Below are 21,272 nucleotides of genomic sequence, written 5' to 3' on the forward strand. Positions count from 1 at the left end.
GGAACATTCAGACCAATCTTAGATCTCAAGATTCTAAACAAATTTCTCAGGGTTCCACCGTTCAAAATGGAAACCATTCGAACAATTCTTCCTACCATCCAGGAAGGTCAATTCATGACCACGGTGGATTTAAAGGATGCGTATCTACATATTCCTATCCACAAGGAACATCATCGGTTCCTAAGGTTTGCGTTTCTGGACAAGCATTACCAGTTTGTGGCACTTCCATTCGGATTAGCCACTGCTCCAAGGATTTTCACAAAGGTACTAGGGTCCCTTCTAGCGGTGCTAAGACCAAGGGGCATTGCAGTAGTACCTTACTTGGACGACATACTGATTCAAGCGTCGTCTCTGTCAAAAGCAAAGGCTCATACGGACATTGTCCTAGCCTTTCTCAGATCTCACGGGTGGAAGGTGAACATAGAAAAAAGTTCTCTGTCCCCGTCAACAAGAGTTCCCTTCTTGGGAACAATAATAGACTCCTTAGAAATGAAGATTTTTCTGACAGAGGCCAGAAAATCAAAACTTCTAAGCTCTTGTCAAGTACTTCATTCTGTTCGTCTTCCTTCCATAGCGCAGTGCATGGAAGTAATAGGTTTGATGGTTGCGGCAATGGACATAGTTCCTTTTGCACGAATTCATCTAAGACCATTACAACTGTGCATGCTCAGACAGTGGAATGGGGATTATACAGACTTGTCTCCGACGATCCAAGTAGATCAGGGAACCAGAGATTCACTCAGTTGGTGGCTGACCCTGAACAACCTGTCACAGGGAATGAGCTTCCGCAGACCAGAGTGGGTCATTGTCACGACCGACGCCAGTCTGGTGGGCTGGGGCGCGGTCTGGGAACCCCTGAAAGCTCAGGGTCTATGGTCTCGGGAAGAATCTCTTCTCCCGATAAACATTCTGGAACTGAGAGCGATATTCAATGCTCTCAAAGCTTGGCCTCAACTAGCAAAGGCCAAATTCATAAGGTTTCAATCAGACAACATGACGACTGTTGCATATATCAATCATCAGGGGGGAACAAGGAGTTCCCTGGCGATGGAAGAAGTGACCAAAATAATTCAATGGGCGGAGGATCACTCCTGCCACTTGTCTGCGATCCACAGCCCAGGAGTGGAAAATTGGGAAGCGGATTTTCTGAGTCGTCAGACATTCCATCCGGGGGAGTGGGAACTCCATCCGGAAATCTTTGCCCAAATAACTCAATTATGGGGCATTCCAGACATGGATCTGATGGCGTCTCGTCAGAACTTCAAGGTTCCTTGCTACGGGTCCAGATCCAGGGATCCCAAGGCGACTCTAGTAGATGCACTAGTAGCCCCTTGGACCTTCAACCTAGCTTATGTATTCCCACCGTTTCCTCTCATTCCCAGGCTGGTAGCCAGGATCAATCAGGAGAGGGCTTCGGTGATCTTGATAGCTCCTGCGTGGCCACGCAGGACTTGGTATGCAGACCTGGTGAATATGTCATCGGCTCCACCATGGAAGCTACCTTTGAGACAGGACCTTCTTGTTCAAGGTCCATTCGAACATCCGAATCTGGCTTCACTCCAACTGACTGCTTGGAGATTGAACGCTTGATTTTATCAAAGCGTGGTTTTTCAGATTCTGTCATTGATACTCTTATTCAGGCTAGAAAGCCTGTAACTAGGACAATTTACCATAAAATATGGAAAAAATATATCTGTTGGTGTGAAGCTAAAGGATTCCCATGGAACAAGATAAAAATTCCTAAGATTTTATCCTTTCTACAAGAAGGTTTGGAGAAAGGATTATCTGCAAGTTCTTTGAAGGGACAGATTTCTGCTTTATCTGTCTTACTTCACAAAAAGCTGGCGGCTGTGCCAGATGTTCAAGCTTTTGTTCAGGCTCTGGTTAGAATCAAGCCTGTTTACAAACCTTTGACTCCTCCTTGGAGTCTCAATTTAGTTCTTTCAGTTCTTCAAGGGGTTCCGTTTGAACCCTTACATTCCGTAGATATTAAGTTACTATCTTGGAAAGTTTTGTTTTTGGTTGCAATTTCTTCTGCTAGAAGAGTTTCAGAGTTATCTGCTCTGCAGTGTTCTCCTCCTTATCTGGTGTTCCATACAGATAAGGTGGTTTTGCGTACTAAACCTGGTTTTCTTCCGAAAGTTGTTTCTAACAAAAATATTAACCAGGAGATAGTTGTGCCTTCTTTGTGTCCGAATCCAGTTTCAAAGAAGGAACGTTTGTTACACAATTTGGATGTAGTTCGTGCTCTAAAATTCTATTTAGAGGCTACAAAGGATTTCAGACAAACATCTTCTTTGTTTGTTGTTTATTCAGGTAAAAGGAGAGGTCAAAAAGCAACTTCTACCTCTCTCTCTTTTTGGCTTAAAAGCATCATCCGATTGGCTTATGAGACTGCCGGACGGCAGCCTCCTGAAAGAATCACAGCTCACTCCACTAGGGCTGTGGCTTCCACATGGGCCTTCAAGAACGAGGCTTCTGTTGATCAGATGTGTAAGGCAGCGACTTGGTCTTCACTGCACACTTTTACCAAATTTTACAAATTTGATACTTTTGCTTCTTCTGAGGCTATTTTTGGGAGAAAGGTTTTGCAAGCCGTGGTGCCTTCCATCTAGGTGACCTGATTTGCTCCCTCCCATCATCAGTGTCCTAAAGCTTTGGTATTGGTTCCCACAAGTAAGGATGACGCCGTGGACCGGACACACCTATGTTGGAGAAAACAGAATTTATGCTTACCTGATAAATTACTTTCTCCAACGGTGTGTCCGGTCCACGGCCCGCCCTGGTTTTTTTAATCAGGTCTGATGAATTATTTTCTCTAACTACAGTCACCACGGTATCATATGATTTCTCCTATGCATATTCCTCCTTTACGTCGGTCGAATGACTGGGGTAGGCGGAGCCTAGGAGGGATCATGTGACCAGCTTTGCTGGGCTCTTTGCCATTTCCTGTTGGGGAAGAGAATATCCCACAAGTAAGGATGACGCCGTGGACCGGACACACCGTTGGAGAAAGTAATTTATCAGGTAAGCATAAATTCTGTTTTTAGTGGTTTTTATTTGTGCGTGTATTTGTAAAACACAAAATCCTCAAGTACCCCCAACAGGCAAGTTTTTCATTATAGCTGAACCAGTGCACAGGTGAAATAATCAGCTGATCAGTAACACCATGGTTACTAACCTGCTCTCACCCATCAGCTGATTAATCTATGCACTGGTTCAGCTATAATTAAAACCTGCCCTGTTGGGGGTACGTGTGGCCCGCGGTATATGTGTTTCTCCAGCATATAATATCTAGTGCCTCACCAACCTCTGACCTCACCACACGTCACTGATACCCAGTATACATGTAGGTTATAGTAGCCATTTAAATTAAACTGATTATGATCACAAATGTACCGGTTACTGATATTGTGTCTCATGAAATAAAATCAGTTTCCCCTCAGTAATTCCTCTGGTAAATAACATGTACAATGCTAAGCATCTATTGCTATAAAAAAAGGTTTATCCACATGATATGCAAATTAAATATATCTCCCAGATGTCAATCATTTGAGACTGATGTTCTTGTTTATATAATTCTCTAACACTCTATTCATATAAAGACTCCTTTATTCTGTAAATATATTTAATTTCTCCCCTGTGTAAATCAAATGTAAAACTCCTAACACTGGCATATTAACCCTTTAAAGACTCATGTCGTACAGGGTACATCTTGCACAAGCTGGTCTTTAAAGACCAGAGACGTACCCTGTACGACATTGGGGTTTAAAGCAGCTGGAAGCGATCATGATCGCTTCCAGCCGCTTTCTGGTTATTGCATCCTGCATTAACACTTTTTACCCCTCCGGTGCAGAGAGAGCCACTCTGTGGCCCTCTCTGCACCGGACATCGATGGCTGAAAATCGTTGGTGGGTGGGAGCCAAAGTGAGAGGCGGGTGGGCGGCCATGATTGGCTCTTATGATTAAGAGAGGGGCAGGATCGGGGGCATGGCTGCCGGGGGTGCACACGGATGCGCGCGCGCACGCGGTGGCGGGCGGGCGCGTGCATGGGGAGTGGGAGAAAGGGGGGAGGGAATGGGTTAATAAGTTGCGAAGGGATCTGGGAGGGGGTGGGGGGGTGGTCTTTTTTTGGGGGGAAGCTACACTACAGAAAATAGAAAATAAAATAAAAAATATATTTTTGGCACCAAATAAGGTAGAGGGGGAGGGTTAGAGAGCTGTTTGGGGGGGGGGGATCAGGGAGGTTGGGGGCTAAAGAAGGGACCATACACAGCAGCATATGTAAATATGCTTTAAAAAAAGAAAAAAGAAAAAGAGATACCTTTTTATTTTAGTACTGGCAGACTTTCTGCCAGTACTTAAGATGATGGGGACAATTGTGGGGTGGGGGAGGGAAGAGAGCTGTTTGGGAGGAATCAGGGGGTGTGATGTGTCAGGTGGTAGGATGATCTCTACACTAAAGCTAAAATTAACCCTACAAGCTACCTAATTAACCTCTGCACTGCTGGGCATAATACACGTGTGATGCGCAGCAGCATTTAGCGCCCTTCTAATTACCAAAAAGCAACGCCAAAGCCATATATGTCTGCTATTTCTGAACAAAGGGATCCCAGAGAAGCATTTACAACCATTTATGCCATAATTGCACAAGTTGTTTGTAAATAATTTCAGTGAGAAACCTAAAATCGTGAAAAATTTACATTTTTTTTTATTTGATCGCATTTGGCGATGAAATTGTGTCATGATATATACCAAGATGGGCCTAGATCAATACTTGGGGTTCACAAGAATCCAGCCGCTACAGGAAGTGATGGCTTGATCCGGGGAGAAAAACAGAGCATACCAACGAGCACAGGTGGCAGGGGTGCAAGCTGCAAAAAAACGTCCGGTGCAGCCGTGAATGAATGCAACAAAAAGAGAGTGGGCAGCTGCACTATTAAGGAGTAAAGCAAGGGCTGACAAAAAAAAAGGTTAAAAAAAGATTAAACCTTTATTGTAACATTTAAAATTAGGCAGTACAGGGCACACAAACTCCCTGACTAGTTTTGTGCTCTATTGTTATGCGCAGTGGCATTTTGCGGCCTTCTAATTACCAAAAAGCAACGCCAAAGCCATATATGTCTGCTATTTCTGAACAAAGGGGATCCCAGAGAAGCATTTACAACCATTTATGCCATAATTGCACAAGTTATTTGTAAATAATATCAGTGAGAAACCTAAAGTTTGTGAAAAAATTTGTGAAAAAGTGAAAGTTTTTTTTATTTGATCGCATTTGGCGGTGAAATGGTGGCATGAAATATACCAAAATGGGTCTTGATATATACATGTCAAGGGATTCCTGAAAGATATCAGTGTCCCAATGTAACTAGCGCTAATTTTGAAAAAAAGTGGTTTGGCAATAGCAAAGTGCTACTTGTATTTATTGCCCTATAACTTGCAAAAAAGGCAAAGAACATGTAAACATTGGGTATTTCTAAACTCAGGACAAAATTTAGAAACTATTTAGCATGGGTGTTTTTGGTGGTTGTAGATGTGTAACAGATTTTGGGGGTCAAAGTTAGAAAAAGTTAGTTTTTTTCCATTTTTTTACTCATATTTTTTATTTATTTTTTCTAAATTATAAGATATGATGAAAATAATGGTATATTTAGAAAGAAAGAAAGTTTAACGGCGAGAAAAAGGGTATATAATATGTGTGGGTACAGTAAATGAGTAAGAGGAAAATTACAGCTAAACACAAACACTGCAGAAATGTAAAAATAGTCCTTAAGGGAAAGAAATTGAAAAATGGCCTTGTCCTTAAGGGGTTAATAAACAACACTGGTGGTGAATGGTTGTGTAAACTGGTCAGTAGGAGGACAGATCTGTATATTCCTGTGTGGTGTTCTATCACATTTATATGAGAGAAAATGAGGTGCACATATATAGAGGAACAAAGGACAGCAGGAGAGCATCTGAGGCCTTTATAACTGAGATTTAGAAAGTATTATTTACAATAACATCCTTTTTGATGCTTCTATTTACAGTTTGTCCTCTTTAGGATAATTGTAAAAAGGTTTGTACACTGTGTATATAAAGTTTATTTGTGTGTAAATATTTGGTGTGACTGATACCCCGCTACTACTCCACCTGGGTAGCTCTGCCAAATGGGTCCGGATTCCTCCCTGCCGACTGCAGCTATGTAGATGGCAAGTGACCACAGCCTGTAGCCACCCCTGATGCCCGACAGCACCAGTATTCAGGGTCCCACCCTGTGACAGATTCCGACTACCCTGACTAGGTAGCTCTGCCAGAGAAGGGGCCACTATGTAGCAGAGAAGTGATTTAGCAGGAGCCCACCCAAATAACTAAACATACTAACATTCAGGTGGAACAAGAACTGATTTTTTTGGAAAACACATTCCCTTATACACAAAGCTAATGTTGATAAGACACTGGACAATCCCACAATTTTCCCACCATTCTCGCCCCTTCAGATAGGCTGGCACCTCCATAGCAGCCACAGTCCCACAGAATCCCAGTACCCAGGGGTGGTGTTTTTGGGATAATCCCTGTGGAGCGGTGGCCCTTCCAGGGTGTCATTTTAAAGCTCTCGGTCCCCAGATGCCACAGTCCAAAAAGCGGCGTGATTCATTACTGGGGACTGGAGAGACAGTCCATTGAATTTATGGGGGTAGGATTGTTCCCAAAGGAGCTCCACTAGGGGCTACCAATTCCCAAAAGAGCAGCACTCTAGGGCAAATGGCTGCTGGTGCAACCAGAGATAAAGTCAGTGGGTGTCCTGCTGTTCTGTGGCTGACCGGGAGTTCCAGGAGCCTGGCCAGCATGAGAGGGGTTAGGCCGGTGTCTGCTGTCACAGCAGCCAACCAGGAGTTCCAGGAGCCTGGCCAGCCCAGGAAGGTTTTTCCGATCAGAGACCAGCTCTTCTCTGACAAAGTACTCATCACCAAATAAATGAAACAAAAGGTCTGGGAGATCGCGGTTGCTCTCGGTAGCCCAAATCTGCTGAGGAACAGGAGGGGGTGAGGTGGTAGGGGTTCAACTCTTGTGGCCTGGCACAGCATGGCAACACAGTAGATAGCAAGAGACAGCAAGATCCTGCTAGTCATGAAAGGGACAGATCTGGTGTGACAAGGAGTCAGGCAGGCAGAGGGGGGGGGGCAGCCTCGGCTGTCTGGTATCCGTGACATTTGGTGTTTTGTAATACCCGATTTCAATAAAAACCTTTTTTCCACTTTCTAATAGGGTTGCCACCCATCTGGGTTTCACCAGCAAAGTCCAGGTTTTAAATCATTTTGAGTCATATGTCCGTGTTTCAGATAGGGTTGCCACCCAGACAGTGTAGGCTACACCCAGATCATCAGAAATCTGTTCACACTTTGTGTTTGACCAGATGCAGGAGGAAGGGGGGCGTTACACATACGGCAAGCAGGAAGTCTACAGGGGGCTCTTGAGAAAGCCGGGGTGTCACTGGCGAAATGCGTAGAGTTTGTCTTGGTCGCTTTGAGGATCCGTAGTGAAAGGAAAAATTCACCCTGTGACGTATACAGCTGATCACAAGCCGGGAACATTTGTATCTCTGACTGTTTGGTCTAAGGAACTGTTCCGGTAGCCGTCTGTTGTGATCTCCTGGATGATTGGATTATCCGTTTTAGGGGCTGATGTCTTATGTATTTCTTGTGAGTTGCACATTTTAAACGTGTGGATTTGCGCATCTGTTAAAATACTACCTTGAGTCGGATTTGCGCTGTCTTCTTCTTTCATTACATCTACCAATGTGTATATAATAATAAATGTGTGTATATATATATATATATATATATATATATATATAAAACAATGAACAAATGGCAGCACTCACTGGTCCTTTAAATGTGTAATTTATTTTGTGACGTTTCGGGGACCATATCCCCTTCCTCAGACGTCTGAGGAAGGGGATATGGTCCCCGAAACGTCACAAAATAAATTACACATTTAAAGGACCAGTGAGTGCTGCCATTTGTTCATTGTTATTATTCAACTCCTGCATGCACCCTGGCAGATCGACCTAAGAAGTGAGAGTGCTCTCCAGCTGCTCATATTTATATATATATATATATATATATATATATATATATATATATATATATATATATATATATGTCTCTCTGTTTATGTATATACCTTTCGGTTAGTCTGTCTACCAAACTGTATATATCTTTCTCTCATATATCTTTGCTGAGTTTATTAAATTAAACATTATAACACTCAAACCTTAAATGGCAGACCAAAAAATGGTAATATATATATTATTAAAACGGACACTCTGGTCAAAATATAAATACACAGATGAATTACATCTTTGGATAGAAACATATTTGCAATAAACATGCATTGGCAAAAATGTTTCTAGTAAAAGTTATCACTATTTTATTGATAATATTTTTCTCTGCACGTGCATGTGAAGCATAACTAGATATTCTCAGTGCACCAGCATTTTAAACACTGCAGTTGCTCATAGCACCAGTGGGTCTTGTATCATATCAGCAATGAACAAATTGAGTCATTACCAGATGGTAAAAGAACCTTAGGCTCTCTGAGGAAGTGTTGTGTTTAAAATGCTGGTACATGGTGCACACTTAAATACACTTTTGAAACAACTATAACTTTTATTAAAAGTATTTTTTCTAATACATGTATACTGCAAAAATGCTTCTACTCAAAACTGAAATGCATACACGTGGATTCCAAATTTGGCTGGAATATCCCTTTAAGGTCATGTGAAGCCACACCCCTAATCACATCCTCAACCACGTCCATTTGCAAAGTGTCAGATAATCAGCTGTGCAAAAGGTAGCAACCTTACTTTCTAAACATGTTAAATGTTTCTTCCCTTGTGAATAGTTTCATGAGTTTTCAGATTACTCTTTGCTATAAAACTTTTTCCACACTCTGTACATGTAAAAGGCTTTTCTCCTGTGTGAATCATTTCATGAGTTTTCAGACCCCTCTTTTCTGTAAAACTTGTTCCACACTCTGTACATGTGAATGGCTTTTCTCCTGTGTGAATCATTTCATGAGTTTTCAGATTACTCTTTGCTATAAAACTTTTTCCACACTCTGTACATGTGAAAGGCTTTTCTCCTGTGTGAATCATTTCATGAGTTTTCAGACCCCTCTTTTCTGTAAAACTTGTTCCACACTCTGTACATGTGAATGGCTTTTCTCCTGTGTGAATCATTTCATGAGTTTTCAGATTACTCTTTGCTATAAAACTTTTTCCACACTCTGTACATGTGAAAGGCTTTTCTCCTGTGTGACTCATTTCATGAATTTTCAGACTCCTCTTTTCTGTAAAACGTTTTCCACACTCTGTACATGTGAACGGCTTTTCCCCTGTGTGAATCCTTTCATGAATTTTCAGATTACTAATTTTTGTAAAACTTTTTCCACACTCTGTACATGTGAACAGCTCTTCACCTGTGTGACTCCTTTCATGCTTTTTCAGATCACTCTTTTGTGTAAAACCTTTTCCACACACTGTACATATGAAAGGCTTTTCCCCTGTGTGATTCCTTTTATGAGTTTTCAGATCTCTCTTTTTTGTAAAACCTTTTCCACACTCTGTACATGTGAAAGGCTTTACCCCTGTGTGAATAATTTCATGAGTTTTCAGACTACTCTTTGGTGTAAAACTTTTTCCACACTCTGTACATGTGAAAGGCTTTTCTCCTGTGTGAATCATTTCATGAGTTTTCAGCCTACTCTTTTGTGTAAAACTTTTTCCACACTCTGTACATGTGAAAGGCTTTTCTCCTGTGTGAATCATTTCATGAATTTTCAGACTCCTCTTTTCTGTAAAACGTTTTCCACACTCTGTACATATGAAAGGCTTTTCCCCTGTGTGAATAATTTCATGAGTTTTCAGATGACCCTTTTTTGTAAAGCTTTTTCCACACTCTGTACATGTGAATGGTTTTTCTCCTGTGTGAATCCTTCCATGAGTTTTCAGATAACTCTTTTGTGTAAAACGTTTTCCACACTCTGTACATGTGAAAGGCTTTTCCCCTGTGTGAATCTTTTTATGAGTTTTCAGATGATTCATTTGTGTAAAACATTTGCCGCACTCAGTACATGTGTGTGGTTTCTCACCTGTGTGAATTTTGTGGTGTTCTAGTAGATGAGACTTCCATCTAAAGCTTTTCTCATATTCTGTAGATTTGAAAGGTTTCTCCTTTGTATTAATTATTTGGCTAGACTGTAGACTTTTCCCTTCTTTAATATGTTTTAAAAACTCAGTAAATGTGTGTGGTTTATCCTCAGGGATAATAATTTCACTAGATAAGGCATAAATGTTGTCCTCTTGTTTGATGACTAAATTACTCTCTGTACATAATGATTGCTGCCCAGTTCCTGCCAATTCACCATCTCCTTTAAATATCTGCTGTGATATCCCCAATGTTTGTGAATAGTCATTGGTGTCTAAGACTATTGGAGTTTGCAGTATCATTCTGATGCTTCCTGTAGTGAAGGATGGATATGAACTATTGACGTGTTTGTCTACATAAAAAGAAATGGAATAAAGAAAAATAAGACTTTTTATTCTTTATAATATAATCCATCTCAATAAAAAAAATCATTTTTTTTTACTCAAAAATGTCTTCCTTTTTGTATTTTTAAATTTATTTACCTTTAATCACAAATTAAAAAAGGATGAGATAGAATGTAGACATTACTACATCATAGTAACCTAAATTACTGATGACAACAAGTTATAGGGCCACATTAAACAAGGTGCATGTGGATAATGTTCTCAGCCAGGGAACAAGAACATCTGTATTCTGAGGAAGAGAGGTAGCATTCACCATCCTCATTTAACATTTCACAAGCAACTGCAAATACAGCCCTGCCCGGCTCATGCTCAACCAGTTGGGTGAGAACATGATGCCTTAATCATCACAGACTAATGATAAGTGTGAGATGTTTTGAGAGTTTGTGATTGTTTGATTTATATAAAACAGCCAAAAACTTTATTAGTTTAATAATAATAATAGTCACTGCAAAATGTGATGTTGATACTATGTATGTAGTATCCCAAGCGCTAAAAAGACAGCCTAAAGCTCACTACCAAATAAGTCCCCTAGCGGACTACAAGAAGGAAACAGTGGAAAAGGTATGGAGTGAGCGCTAAAACAAGCTTAATAGGCCAATAGGATGAAGAAGTGCACTAAAATGGTTCAAATTGGCTAGAACGATATAATGCTGATCTCAATAAAATGGACAATTTAATATGCATATAAACAAAAATAGGTAGTAGACGCAGATAAAGTTAAAATACTTAACATTAGCATGGATCCATGTAATGACTAAAACAGGTGTACAACAACGGTAAAAACAATAATAAAAACAGTGATAAACAGACAGATAAGAAGTCAGTGAGATCCTCTGCGAATTAGGTCAGAGGTCTCTTTCTATGTGTAGATGTAGTTGCGAATAGACACAGTAGAAACAATAATAATGGTGTCTGAGTGATAAAATGCAATAAGTGAAAAAATGCAATAATGGTTGGTGAAAATTCAATTACAATTGGTAAAAAACAAAAAAAATAATCCCAAATATGATTCAAAGTTCAAAGTACAAGTGAGAAAATAAACAGTGACCAAGGGTGATCCAAATCAGATAAATCAACAATCCATAAAATCCATATGTTGAAAAAATTAGTGGTGTAAAGTGTCAGTCCAAAAATCCATATATAAAAAGTGATCCAGAAACAAAACAGAAATGGTGATCCAAAAATTGCAGATAATAGTTCAAAAGTAGAATCCAAGGTAATATAAAAATAAAAGTCTATGTAGAAAAACCTTCCATATCAAAATATGTTGTGGAGAAATGACACGTGAAAAACAAAACGTTGGTACAATAAATACACAAAAATTGATAATAAACAAACGATCCAAACCTGTGAAAAGACAGAAACAAAAAATAGTGCAATAAAGTTTGTTACGCTTTAGAAGGTATGAAAATAAGCTCACCAGTATGTCTGTGTCAACGCGTTTCGGCCTATCTTAAGGCCTTTCTCAAGACTATACTGATGTGTAACTACTGGGAGCTTATATGGGGTGCCAAGTGATGCTATTGGTGGTAGGTTTTGGCGCCAAAAATGGATGTGACACCTCTTCCTGTTTAGCCTATTGGATTCTGGGACATAATAGAACTCTTTTTCTTTTTGTTTAAATCATATTATTATTATAACATTACTACTTATATTCGATTACCACATTATGTTTCAAAAGTTACCTATAATTTATTCATTTCTACAGTTGATTTCAATCCAAATTGTATTGAAAAAAACGTTAGTGAATACCATTACTTCCGGTTTCGTGTATCACTTCCGGTTTCGGTAAAAATCACTTCCGGTATGTCACTTCCGGTTTCGTTCGGGTCACTTCCGGTTTTGGCGATTTTACTCCCCACTTCCGGTTTTAGATTGTTTAGTGATACTATGATGAATCCCATGTCACTTTGTAATAAAATAGTTTTGGGCATATCTTCAATAATAATGTTATTATATAGGAGTAGATTATCAATTGTTAAAAGCCTGTCCATTAGAAACAATGTTGGACTAATCACATACAATGTATCAAATGGAATATTAAAAGAATATATAAGTTAAACATATATACATGTGTGTATATATATATATATAAAAAGATGACGTGTATAAATAAGTAGACAAATAAATAAATAAGATCAATATAGTCTCCTAAAATCGTTATGAAAATCAATAATGTGTGAGTCCAAATTCTAAAGACCCATATATTGGCTCAAAAGGTGAATGGGACCTATATATATATGTCTGTAGGTTCATATATATTTGTGTTTCTCCCTAACTGACATCAATACTTTCACCCAATATATGGGTCTTTAGAATTTGGACTCACACATTATTGATTTTCATAACGATTTTAGGAGACTATTCAAATGTATTTAACTATATTGATCTTATTTATTTATTTGTCTACTTATTTATACACGTCATCTTTTTATATATATATATATATATATACACATGTATATATGTTTAACTTATATATTCTTTTAATATTCCATTTGATACATTGTATGTGATTAGTCCAACATTGTTTCTAATGGACAATTTCAGGCTTTTAACAATTGATAATCTACTCCTATATAATAACATTATTATTGAAGATATGCCCAAAACTATTTTATTACAAAGTGACATGGGATTCATCATAGTATCACTAAACAATCTAAAACCGGAAGTGGGGAGTAAAATCGCCAAAACCGGAAGTGACCCGAACGAAACCGGAAGTGACATACCGGAAGTGATTTTTACCGAAACCGGAAGTAATGGTATTCACTAACGTTTTTTTCAATACAATTTGGATTGAAATCAACTGTAGAAATGAATAAATTATAGGTAACTTTTGAAACATAATGTGGTAATCGAATATAAGTAGTAATGTTATAATAATAATATGATTTAAACAAAAAGAAAAAGAGTTCTATTATGTCCCAGAATCCAATAGGCTAAACAGGAAGAGGTGTCACATCCATTTTTGGCGCCAAAACCTACCACCAATAGCATCACTTGGCACCCCATATAAGCTCCCAGTAGTTACACATCAGTATAGTCTTGAGAAAGGCCTTAAGATAGGCCGAAACGCGTTGACACAGACATACTGGTGAGCTTATTTTCATACCTTCTAAAGCGTAACAAACTTTATTGCACTATTTTTTGTTTCTGTCTTTTCACAGGTTTGGATCGTTTGTTTATTATCAATTTTTGTGTATTTATTGTACCAACGTTTTGTTTTTCACGTGTCATTTCTCCACAACATATTTTGATATGGAAGGTTTTTCTACATAGACTTTTATTTTTATATTACCTTGGATTCTACTTTTGAACTATTATCTGCAATTTTTGGATCACCATTTCTGTTTTGTTTCTGGATCACTTTTTATATATGGATTTTTGGACTGACACTTTACACCACTAATTTTTTCAACATATGGATTTTATGGATTGTTGATTTATCTGATTTGGATCACCCTTGGTCACTGTTTATTTTCTCACTTGTACTTTGAACTTTGAATCATATTTGGGATTATTTTTTTTTTGTTTTTTACCAATTGTAATTGAATTTTCACCAACCATTATTGCATTTTTTCACTTATTGCATTTTATCACTCAGACACCATTATTATTGTTTCTACTGTGTCTATTCGCAACTACATCTACACATAGAAAGAGACCTCTGACCTAATTCGCAGAGGATCTCACTGACTTCTTATCTGTCTGTTTATCACTGTTTTTATTATTGTTTTTACCGTTGTTGTACACCTGTTTTAGTCATTACATGGATCCATGCTAATGTTAAGTATTTTAACTTTATCTACGTCTACTACCTATTTTTGTTTATATGCATATTAAATTGTCCATTTTATTGAGATCAGCATTATATCGTTCTAGCCCATTTGAACCATTTTAGTGCACTTCTTCATCCTATTGGCCTATTAAGCTTGTTTTAGCGCTCACTCCATACCTTTTCCAAAATGTGATGTTGATTCAGCACATGCATTTAGTACAGTCAACTCTATGGGTACTACAGTTGCCCTTTAAATATGAATCTTCCCAGATCTATACAACATAATGGTAGAAAATCTAATTAAGTGGGGCCATATCACAACATTACAAATATACCGTATTATAACTTTGTTCTCCATCATTTATATGAAACAATATTTTCTCCTGAAATAAATGTTAAAAATCATTTGTTTAAATATGTTAATTTGCATACTGCAGTATTGGTATTGTACTTCCTACTAATTCTCACTGTAAGACATTTTGTCATGTGCTTCCCACCCAGTCCTTTAAAGGGACAGTATACACTCATTTTCATATAACTGCATGTAATAGACACTACTATAAAGAATAAGATGCACAGATACTGATATAAAAATCCAGTATAAAACTGTTTAAAAACTTACTTAGAAGCTTTCAGTTTAGCTCTGTTGAAAAGGCAGAGGGAAAGCCCACTGCAAGTGGGAAATAAGACACTGCCCCCCTCCCCCTTTTTTGCATATGAAAAGACCCTTTACACAAACAGGAGCAAGCTGGAGAAGGTAGCTGACGGTAAATAAAACTTTGGGGCTTGGTTAAGAGTCTGAAAATCAGAGCAATGTTCTTTAAAAATAAGCAAAATTATACATTTTTTAAAAAAAACAAACTTTATGGGCTTTATAAATAGATCATCTACAAAACATTTATGCAAAGAAAAAATGAGTGTATAATGGCCCTTTAACTTCTCTTGGTCAATACTGAGTTGTCTTAAATCAATTGGATAGAGTTAAGAAAAAAATTGTGTTAACATAGAGTGATAATATAATGAGATGTTATTTTGGCAAATTCAGTCCATTTAAAAAGGACCATAAAAAATAAAATTACAAAAGCATGGATGCATAATAAAAATACAATGTAATAGGGGGGACTTCAGGGCGGCAGCCATCTTAATGGTCGCACTGAGCTTCAACTCCTTAAGTTATCTCCAAAAATGTGAAGCTAAAACTGGATATATATTATTCAAACTATTGTAGAAACTGGTCTGTGGACAGCCTGATTTAAAATTTAGGGTTTTAATTCTTGGCATTGCTTAATTGCCCTCAGTACTGGGCTATTCATTCTGAGGCCTTCCCCTATCACAGAAGCCTCAACACCGTCCCCACAACAAGCTGTGCACAGTCCTTCTTCTTAAACTTGCACTGTCCCTATTGCTGACAGGACTACATATTCGTAGCGTACTAAGGCTAAAGTTTACGCTATCCCCTACATGCTAACTGAAAATGGAGGAAGCTTTCTTTCTTACACAATTGTGAGTGATACTACAGTTGCATACCCAGAGACTGGATGAAAGAATGGCGGTGATCTTTTAACCAGCTCTCCACAAGCCGGATAGGGTAAGACCAACTGGCTTACAAGAGACCGACTACTTGGACTCCGACCCGACAGACACAGATACGGCGAGAGGGGACTACCCCACAGCAGGGAAAAGAGCTTCCTCTCTGGAAACTGGCAACCAGGATACTCTACATTTGGAGACAGTGGATATACCGATACAGCTTAGCCCCAACAGCCTGGCTATCACAGCAAGGGAAGAATCTGCGCCTGAAACTGCCACATTCCAGCTTTAAATCAACAAACCAACAGATGGAGCAAACAGGAGCTGCGCAAGCATGGGAGAAAATCTTTCTCTGATGAAAGAAACTTGTGGTGGTTCTGCTGACATGGAAGGATCATCTCCCGCAGCAAGCTTGGGACACACACTGTCAGCAACCCCTGAGATTACAGCCATTCTCTTGGATACACCAAACACAGAGGTATGGCTGCATTTCCTCATCACCCTTGGCCCAGCCACCAAATTGATTTGCAGAGACGCTGCAAATTCCCGGGTCTCACAACAAATGCCAGCTATCTGTGAATACATGATGATGAGGAGTATACTCCAGAACTCAGACAATTTTTCCCAACTGACCCAACTGTCTTACCTCAAGTTCGAGTTTGCTGAACTGGCTCCCGAAGCCACCTCGCTCCTAGGAAAATATTCTCCCAATTATCCAGGTACTAAACTATCGCATTGGAATGGGCGGAGAATCCCCCCCCGCCCTAATTTAACATACTTCCCTTCTACGCTGAGAGCAGTTTGGGAGGCAAAAGTAAGAACATTAAGGATCTTAACCTATTAACTAAATTTTCATGTAAAGCCATGGACAACAATATGTTTTTGCATTTCATATTATGAGACTTTATTATTCCACTTCTGACTATTAAGTTCCCCTATGTATCTCACATGCCAATCATCTTTGTTTATTATGGATGAACTGTTTTCCTACATGGATCAGAGAAAGCTAATAATTTTTGCTGCCTACTGTATATAGAATATGCACTACCGATGTGGTCTGGAGTAGGTCTTAACTTTATATTTGTTAAAAGTTTATGACTGGGTAATATATGATGTTCAGCGTACCCCTCTTAACATGGTGTTAGTGATGACCGCATGGTCTGACTGCAGTATTAACAGAGAGATCACCTGGGAGGTTGTATGCCCTCATATTCCTCATTTCTTCTGCTATAAATTACCAGATATATTATACATGATATAAACTTATGAGGGTTTATCATGTATGTTTGTTACTGAGATCTTTGAAGTCCAATGTACATAAAATATACACTGCTAATACGGTCCAGTTCTGTTATGAGCGCATAACTTAGCAATATACCATTCTCAACTTCCCCTCTCAATATGGTATCAATGACGACCACTAGGTCTGATCAAGACTCTCATGGAGAGACCACGTAGGGGGATAGGTGTGCTTAAATTGCTTCTTTTCTCTCTCCAATCCCCTCAGTTTATCTGCATATAGTTTAAACTCCACCTTATTTAGCAGCCAGCAAGGTCTGTCTCAATATTAAAATAGTCAGAGGTTCAATTAAGCCATATAGTAGATCATACTCACATCCCCCCAGCTTCCCATTACTATATGATGTCATAATGTAGCCCATGCTTGCTAGCTGTGAGAAGTCTATCTATGTAGGCTATACATTGATACAGATCTAAAAGTCATTGCTGTCTCATATACCCCCCTTCCTTATGTCTAGCTCTATTTACCAGTCCAAGAGGACTCTATTTTTTTTCTCATTGCACAGCTGTAGAAATCTCCTCTTATAATTACTTATTGACTTACCGAGTAATAATTTATATGCCTATCTACAAGTATATCACTTTATAAAATCTAGGAATTGGAATGGCAGTGAGACGGCTGCATGGTCTGAGATAAGATCCAGCATCGTTATTTCCGGAGTTAAAGCACCTTCAATTTCATTATTATATAGTATCATGTTGGCCAAGCAAAGTGATTCTTTGATGGAAAAATTAAATGGAAAGTGGAGACTGTTGATTCCATGTGTTGATCAGGATAAAATTAGGGCCAGTTGTAAAGTAGTTAATAAATGCCGAATATCAATGAGCTGGAAAGAGAGCCATATGAAACTAATTAATAATTGTTATTGTACACCCTTGAAAATGTCCAAAATGTACACTAGTCAAAGCTTTTCATGTCCACGATGTGTTTATATGAATGCAGACATTTTGCATATGTTTTTGTATTGTCCCAGGATTGGACAGTTTTGGAAGAAGGTGGCTTTTTGGATTAATGGATTGTATAAAACAAATATTCTTTTCGATGCCCGGTTTCTCAGTGTTTATCAAAGAAATCCAGATGCAAATAATTTTTGAGTCTTTCCATCTTAGAGAAGCAAGAGAAAGGGAAATCAGGAGGTTTTTGTTAGGATGGTTACCGATAATTAAGACATATTCAGAATGTGTTCAAAAGACTATATTATACCCATTTCTAAGTTCGGAGTGCTTCTGTGACTTGGTATTATCAGGTGACTTTCCGGCAGATTGAATATTGAGCTATAGAGAGTTATGATATGACAACCTAGAATTTAGGCTAAGAGAATGTCACAATAGGTATGCTGGTGCCCTAGGGGTCAGGCAAGGGGTCAGGGGGAAGGGAGGGGGAAAGTGGAAGACAGGGATAACCCCCTTCTGGGGTCCCCCCCCCCTTTTATACCTGTTTTTGTTGTTTATTAATAAAATGTGCTATAAGTGTAAAAAGTTGGAATAATTTTGATTTTTTTTTTTTTTTTATATCTCCAAGATAAAATGGATGGAATAGGCATATTTTGTTAGCATATTATTACATCAATGCATTTTGCTTTGTTTTTTTTTCTTTATGGATGTATCTTGGTTGACGCCCTGCGTGGTGTTCTTATTTTTGTAATACGCTTAAATTTAATTACACTGTTGGCACGCATAAATAAATATTTAAAAAAAAACAACTTATTGACAGCACTTTCCACTAAATCTTTATGATACATTTTGCTATAGTGTGCCATGACTTCCTGCTTCCTATATATATATTCATATCTCACTATCTACCATACGCATGACTATATCAAATCACCAGACCCCCTCTCTATAGATTTGTGAATATCAATGGTCCCAACAAGAATCAGTTACAGTTCAGTGAGATAAACATTCTGATGATAAACAGGTGCAGCTAATAGAAATAAGAACAAAATACAAAACAATATTTTCTCATCATTATATAAAACACAACAGTGTGAGGCTGTTAATAAAGACTTATGTCAGGGTTTACATATTACCGTTTAGCAGAAGGCTCTGTAAGTATGAAGTCTCTCTGGTCCCTCCTGTGATATCACTGAGTGTTACACAGATATTTATACTAATGTGGGAGTGTCAACTTTCTCTGTGTGACTCACATGAGTACAACTTGTCAGTTGGGAGACAATGAGAGGGTCACACCTGGACTTTTGTTCTCATATAGATGTCTATTGTCCCCTCTGGTGTCACATGAATACAGAGTCCCTGCCTCCACCTCAGGTTGTGATTATCATATGGATAAGTAAGGAGGAAACAAACTGTTTATTTAAATGTGAGAGATTGTTCTGTTGTGTCCTAAAATATTTCAGGATACAGCATTATTTTATGTTTTAATTGATGGGAATTATTTTATCAGAACTCAGTTGCACACAGATGTATAATATTAACATGCTATTAGAAACCTGTTTCTTGTCTTCCCTCCCAGCCCTCCCTGGTTTTTTGTTGTTCGTTGTGGTTCCTTTACAGGTTCTGAAGCGGATGGAGGTGTGCAGTTCTAAGGCAGCTGCTTAGTTTCCTTTGGTGGGGAGCTACATAGTCATGTGGACCTTTGTAAGCCCAAAAGGCGCTAATTGGTAGTATGGGGTCTCCCTTCGGGATTAACAGTCTTTTGGCTGGGGGACCGTAGGTTGGGGGTCTGCATGGCGGCATGCTTTCCCAAGTGTTGCGGAAAGGGGTGTGGCATAAAATTCCAATTGGCCGGTAGTATCATAGAAGGAAAGTACAGCGGGCGTTCCGGTCCCTAGTCACGAGTGGCTAGGGATAGGTCGGCTCGCTGGTCGATCTTCCTTGGGCGGAGGCGGAATGAGGGCATCCTCATTCCCAGGGCGGCCACACCCCTTAGAGGGTTAATTAGGACAAGATCATCTTGCCAGCTGGGTAGCTATGCAGTATTACAGTTATTTATTTATTTACTTATTTAATAAAGCAACCCCTCCCCCCATTGAGGAGATGTTTTTTTTCTCCCAACCCTGAGTGTTGTGTCTTTATTGCATATATGTAAGTTTGGTATTGTGTAGGGTTGGTATTATGTTGACTGAATTTAGCTAAAAAATGTAACCCCCTTAGCAAAGTGGAAGACCTATTTAGGGATGTAACAATTTAAGGGTTAATTTTTTGAAAGGAAGGAGAAAATGGAATTGTGTTAAAAGGAAGTGTTCCCTGCAGGGAAGGGAGCTTTAGGAGGAGGAGATTCAGAGCTGATAATAGAGCTGCAGAACTGAAAGTAAAACCACTAACCTGTTTCTTGTCTTCCCTCCCAGCCCTCCCTGGTTTTTTGTTGTTCGTTGTGGTTCCTTTACAGGTTCTGAAGCGGATGGAGGTGTGCAGTTCTAAGGCAGCTGCTTAGTTTCCTTTGGTGGGGAGCTACATAGTCATGTGGACCTTTGTAAGCCCAAAAGGCGCTAATTGGTAGTATGGGGTCTCCCTTCGGGATTAACAGTCTTTTGGCTGGGGGACCGTAGGTTGGGGGTCTGCATGGCGGCATGCTTTCCCAAGTGTTGCGGAAAGGGGTGTGGCATAAAATTCCAATTGGCCGGTAGTATCTTAGAAGGAAAGTACAGCGGGCATTCCGGACCCTAGTCACGAGTGGCTAGGGATAGGTTGGCTCGCTGGTCGATCTTCCTTGGGCGGAGGCGGAATGAGGGCGTCCTCATTCCCAGGGCGGCCACCCCCCTTAGAGGGTTAATTAGGACAAGATCATCTTGCCAGCTGGGTAGCTATGCAGTATTACAGTTATTTATTTACTTATTTAATAAAGCAAGCCCTCCCCCCATTGGGGAGGTGGGTTTTTTTCGCCCAACCCTGAGTGTTGTGTCTTTATTGCATATATGTAAGTTTGGTATTGTGTAGGGTTGGTATGATGTTGACTGAATTTAGCTAAAAAATTTAACCCCTTAGTAAAACAGCTGTGAACACTTGTAGGTAAGGACAAATTCTTCCACTATTGAATGAACTTTTTAGTTTAACTTACGCTTTCACATTTATGTTATTTTGTTTCAATTTGTGAATCATTTGTACATT

At 39.1% G+C, this 21,272-nt stretch overlaps 2 protein-coding genes across 3 annotated transcripts in view; one reads left to right on the top strand and one right to left on the bottom strand.

Annotated features, from left to right (window-relative positions):
* The window catches only part of LOC128659967 (zinc finger protein 850-like), a 161,557-nt gene that overhangs the window by 80,834 nt on the left and 59,451 nt on the right, over positions 1-21,272 (top strand). The window lies entirely within an intron of this gene.
* LOC128659969 (gastrula zinc finger protein XlCGF26.1-like) lies at positions 8,632-10,537 on the bottom strand. Its single transcript, XM_053713561.1, has one exon. It carries the CDS (start codon positions 10,490-10,492, stop codon positions 8,861-8,863), a length of 1,632 nt encoding a protein of 543 aa, XP_053569536.1. The 5' UTR covers positions 10,493-10,537; the 3' UTR covers positions 8,632-8,860.

Source organism: Bombina bombina, chromosome 5 (genome assembly GCF_027579735.1).
Source record: "Bombina bombina isolate aBomBom1 chromosome 5, aBomBom1.pri, whole genome shotgun sequence".
NCBI lineage: Eukaryota > Metazoa > Chordata > Amphibia > Anura > Bombinatoridae > Bombina > Bombina bombina.

What these genes read in the sequence shown, in the direction of transcription:
- LOC128659969 (XM_053713561.1), bottom strand. Translation starts at nt 10,492, where the DNA reads ATGATACTGCAAACTCCAATAGTCTTAGACACCAATGACTATTCACAA.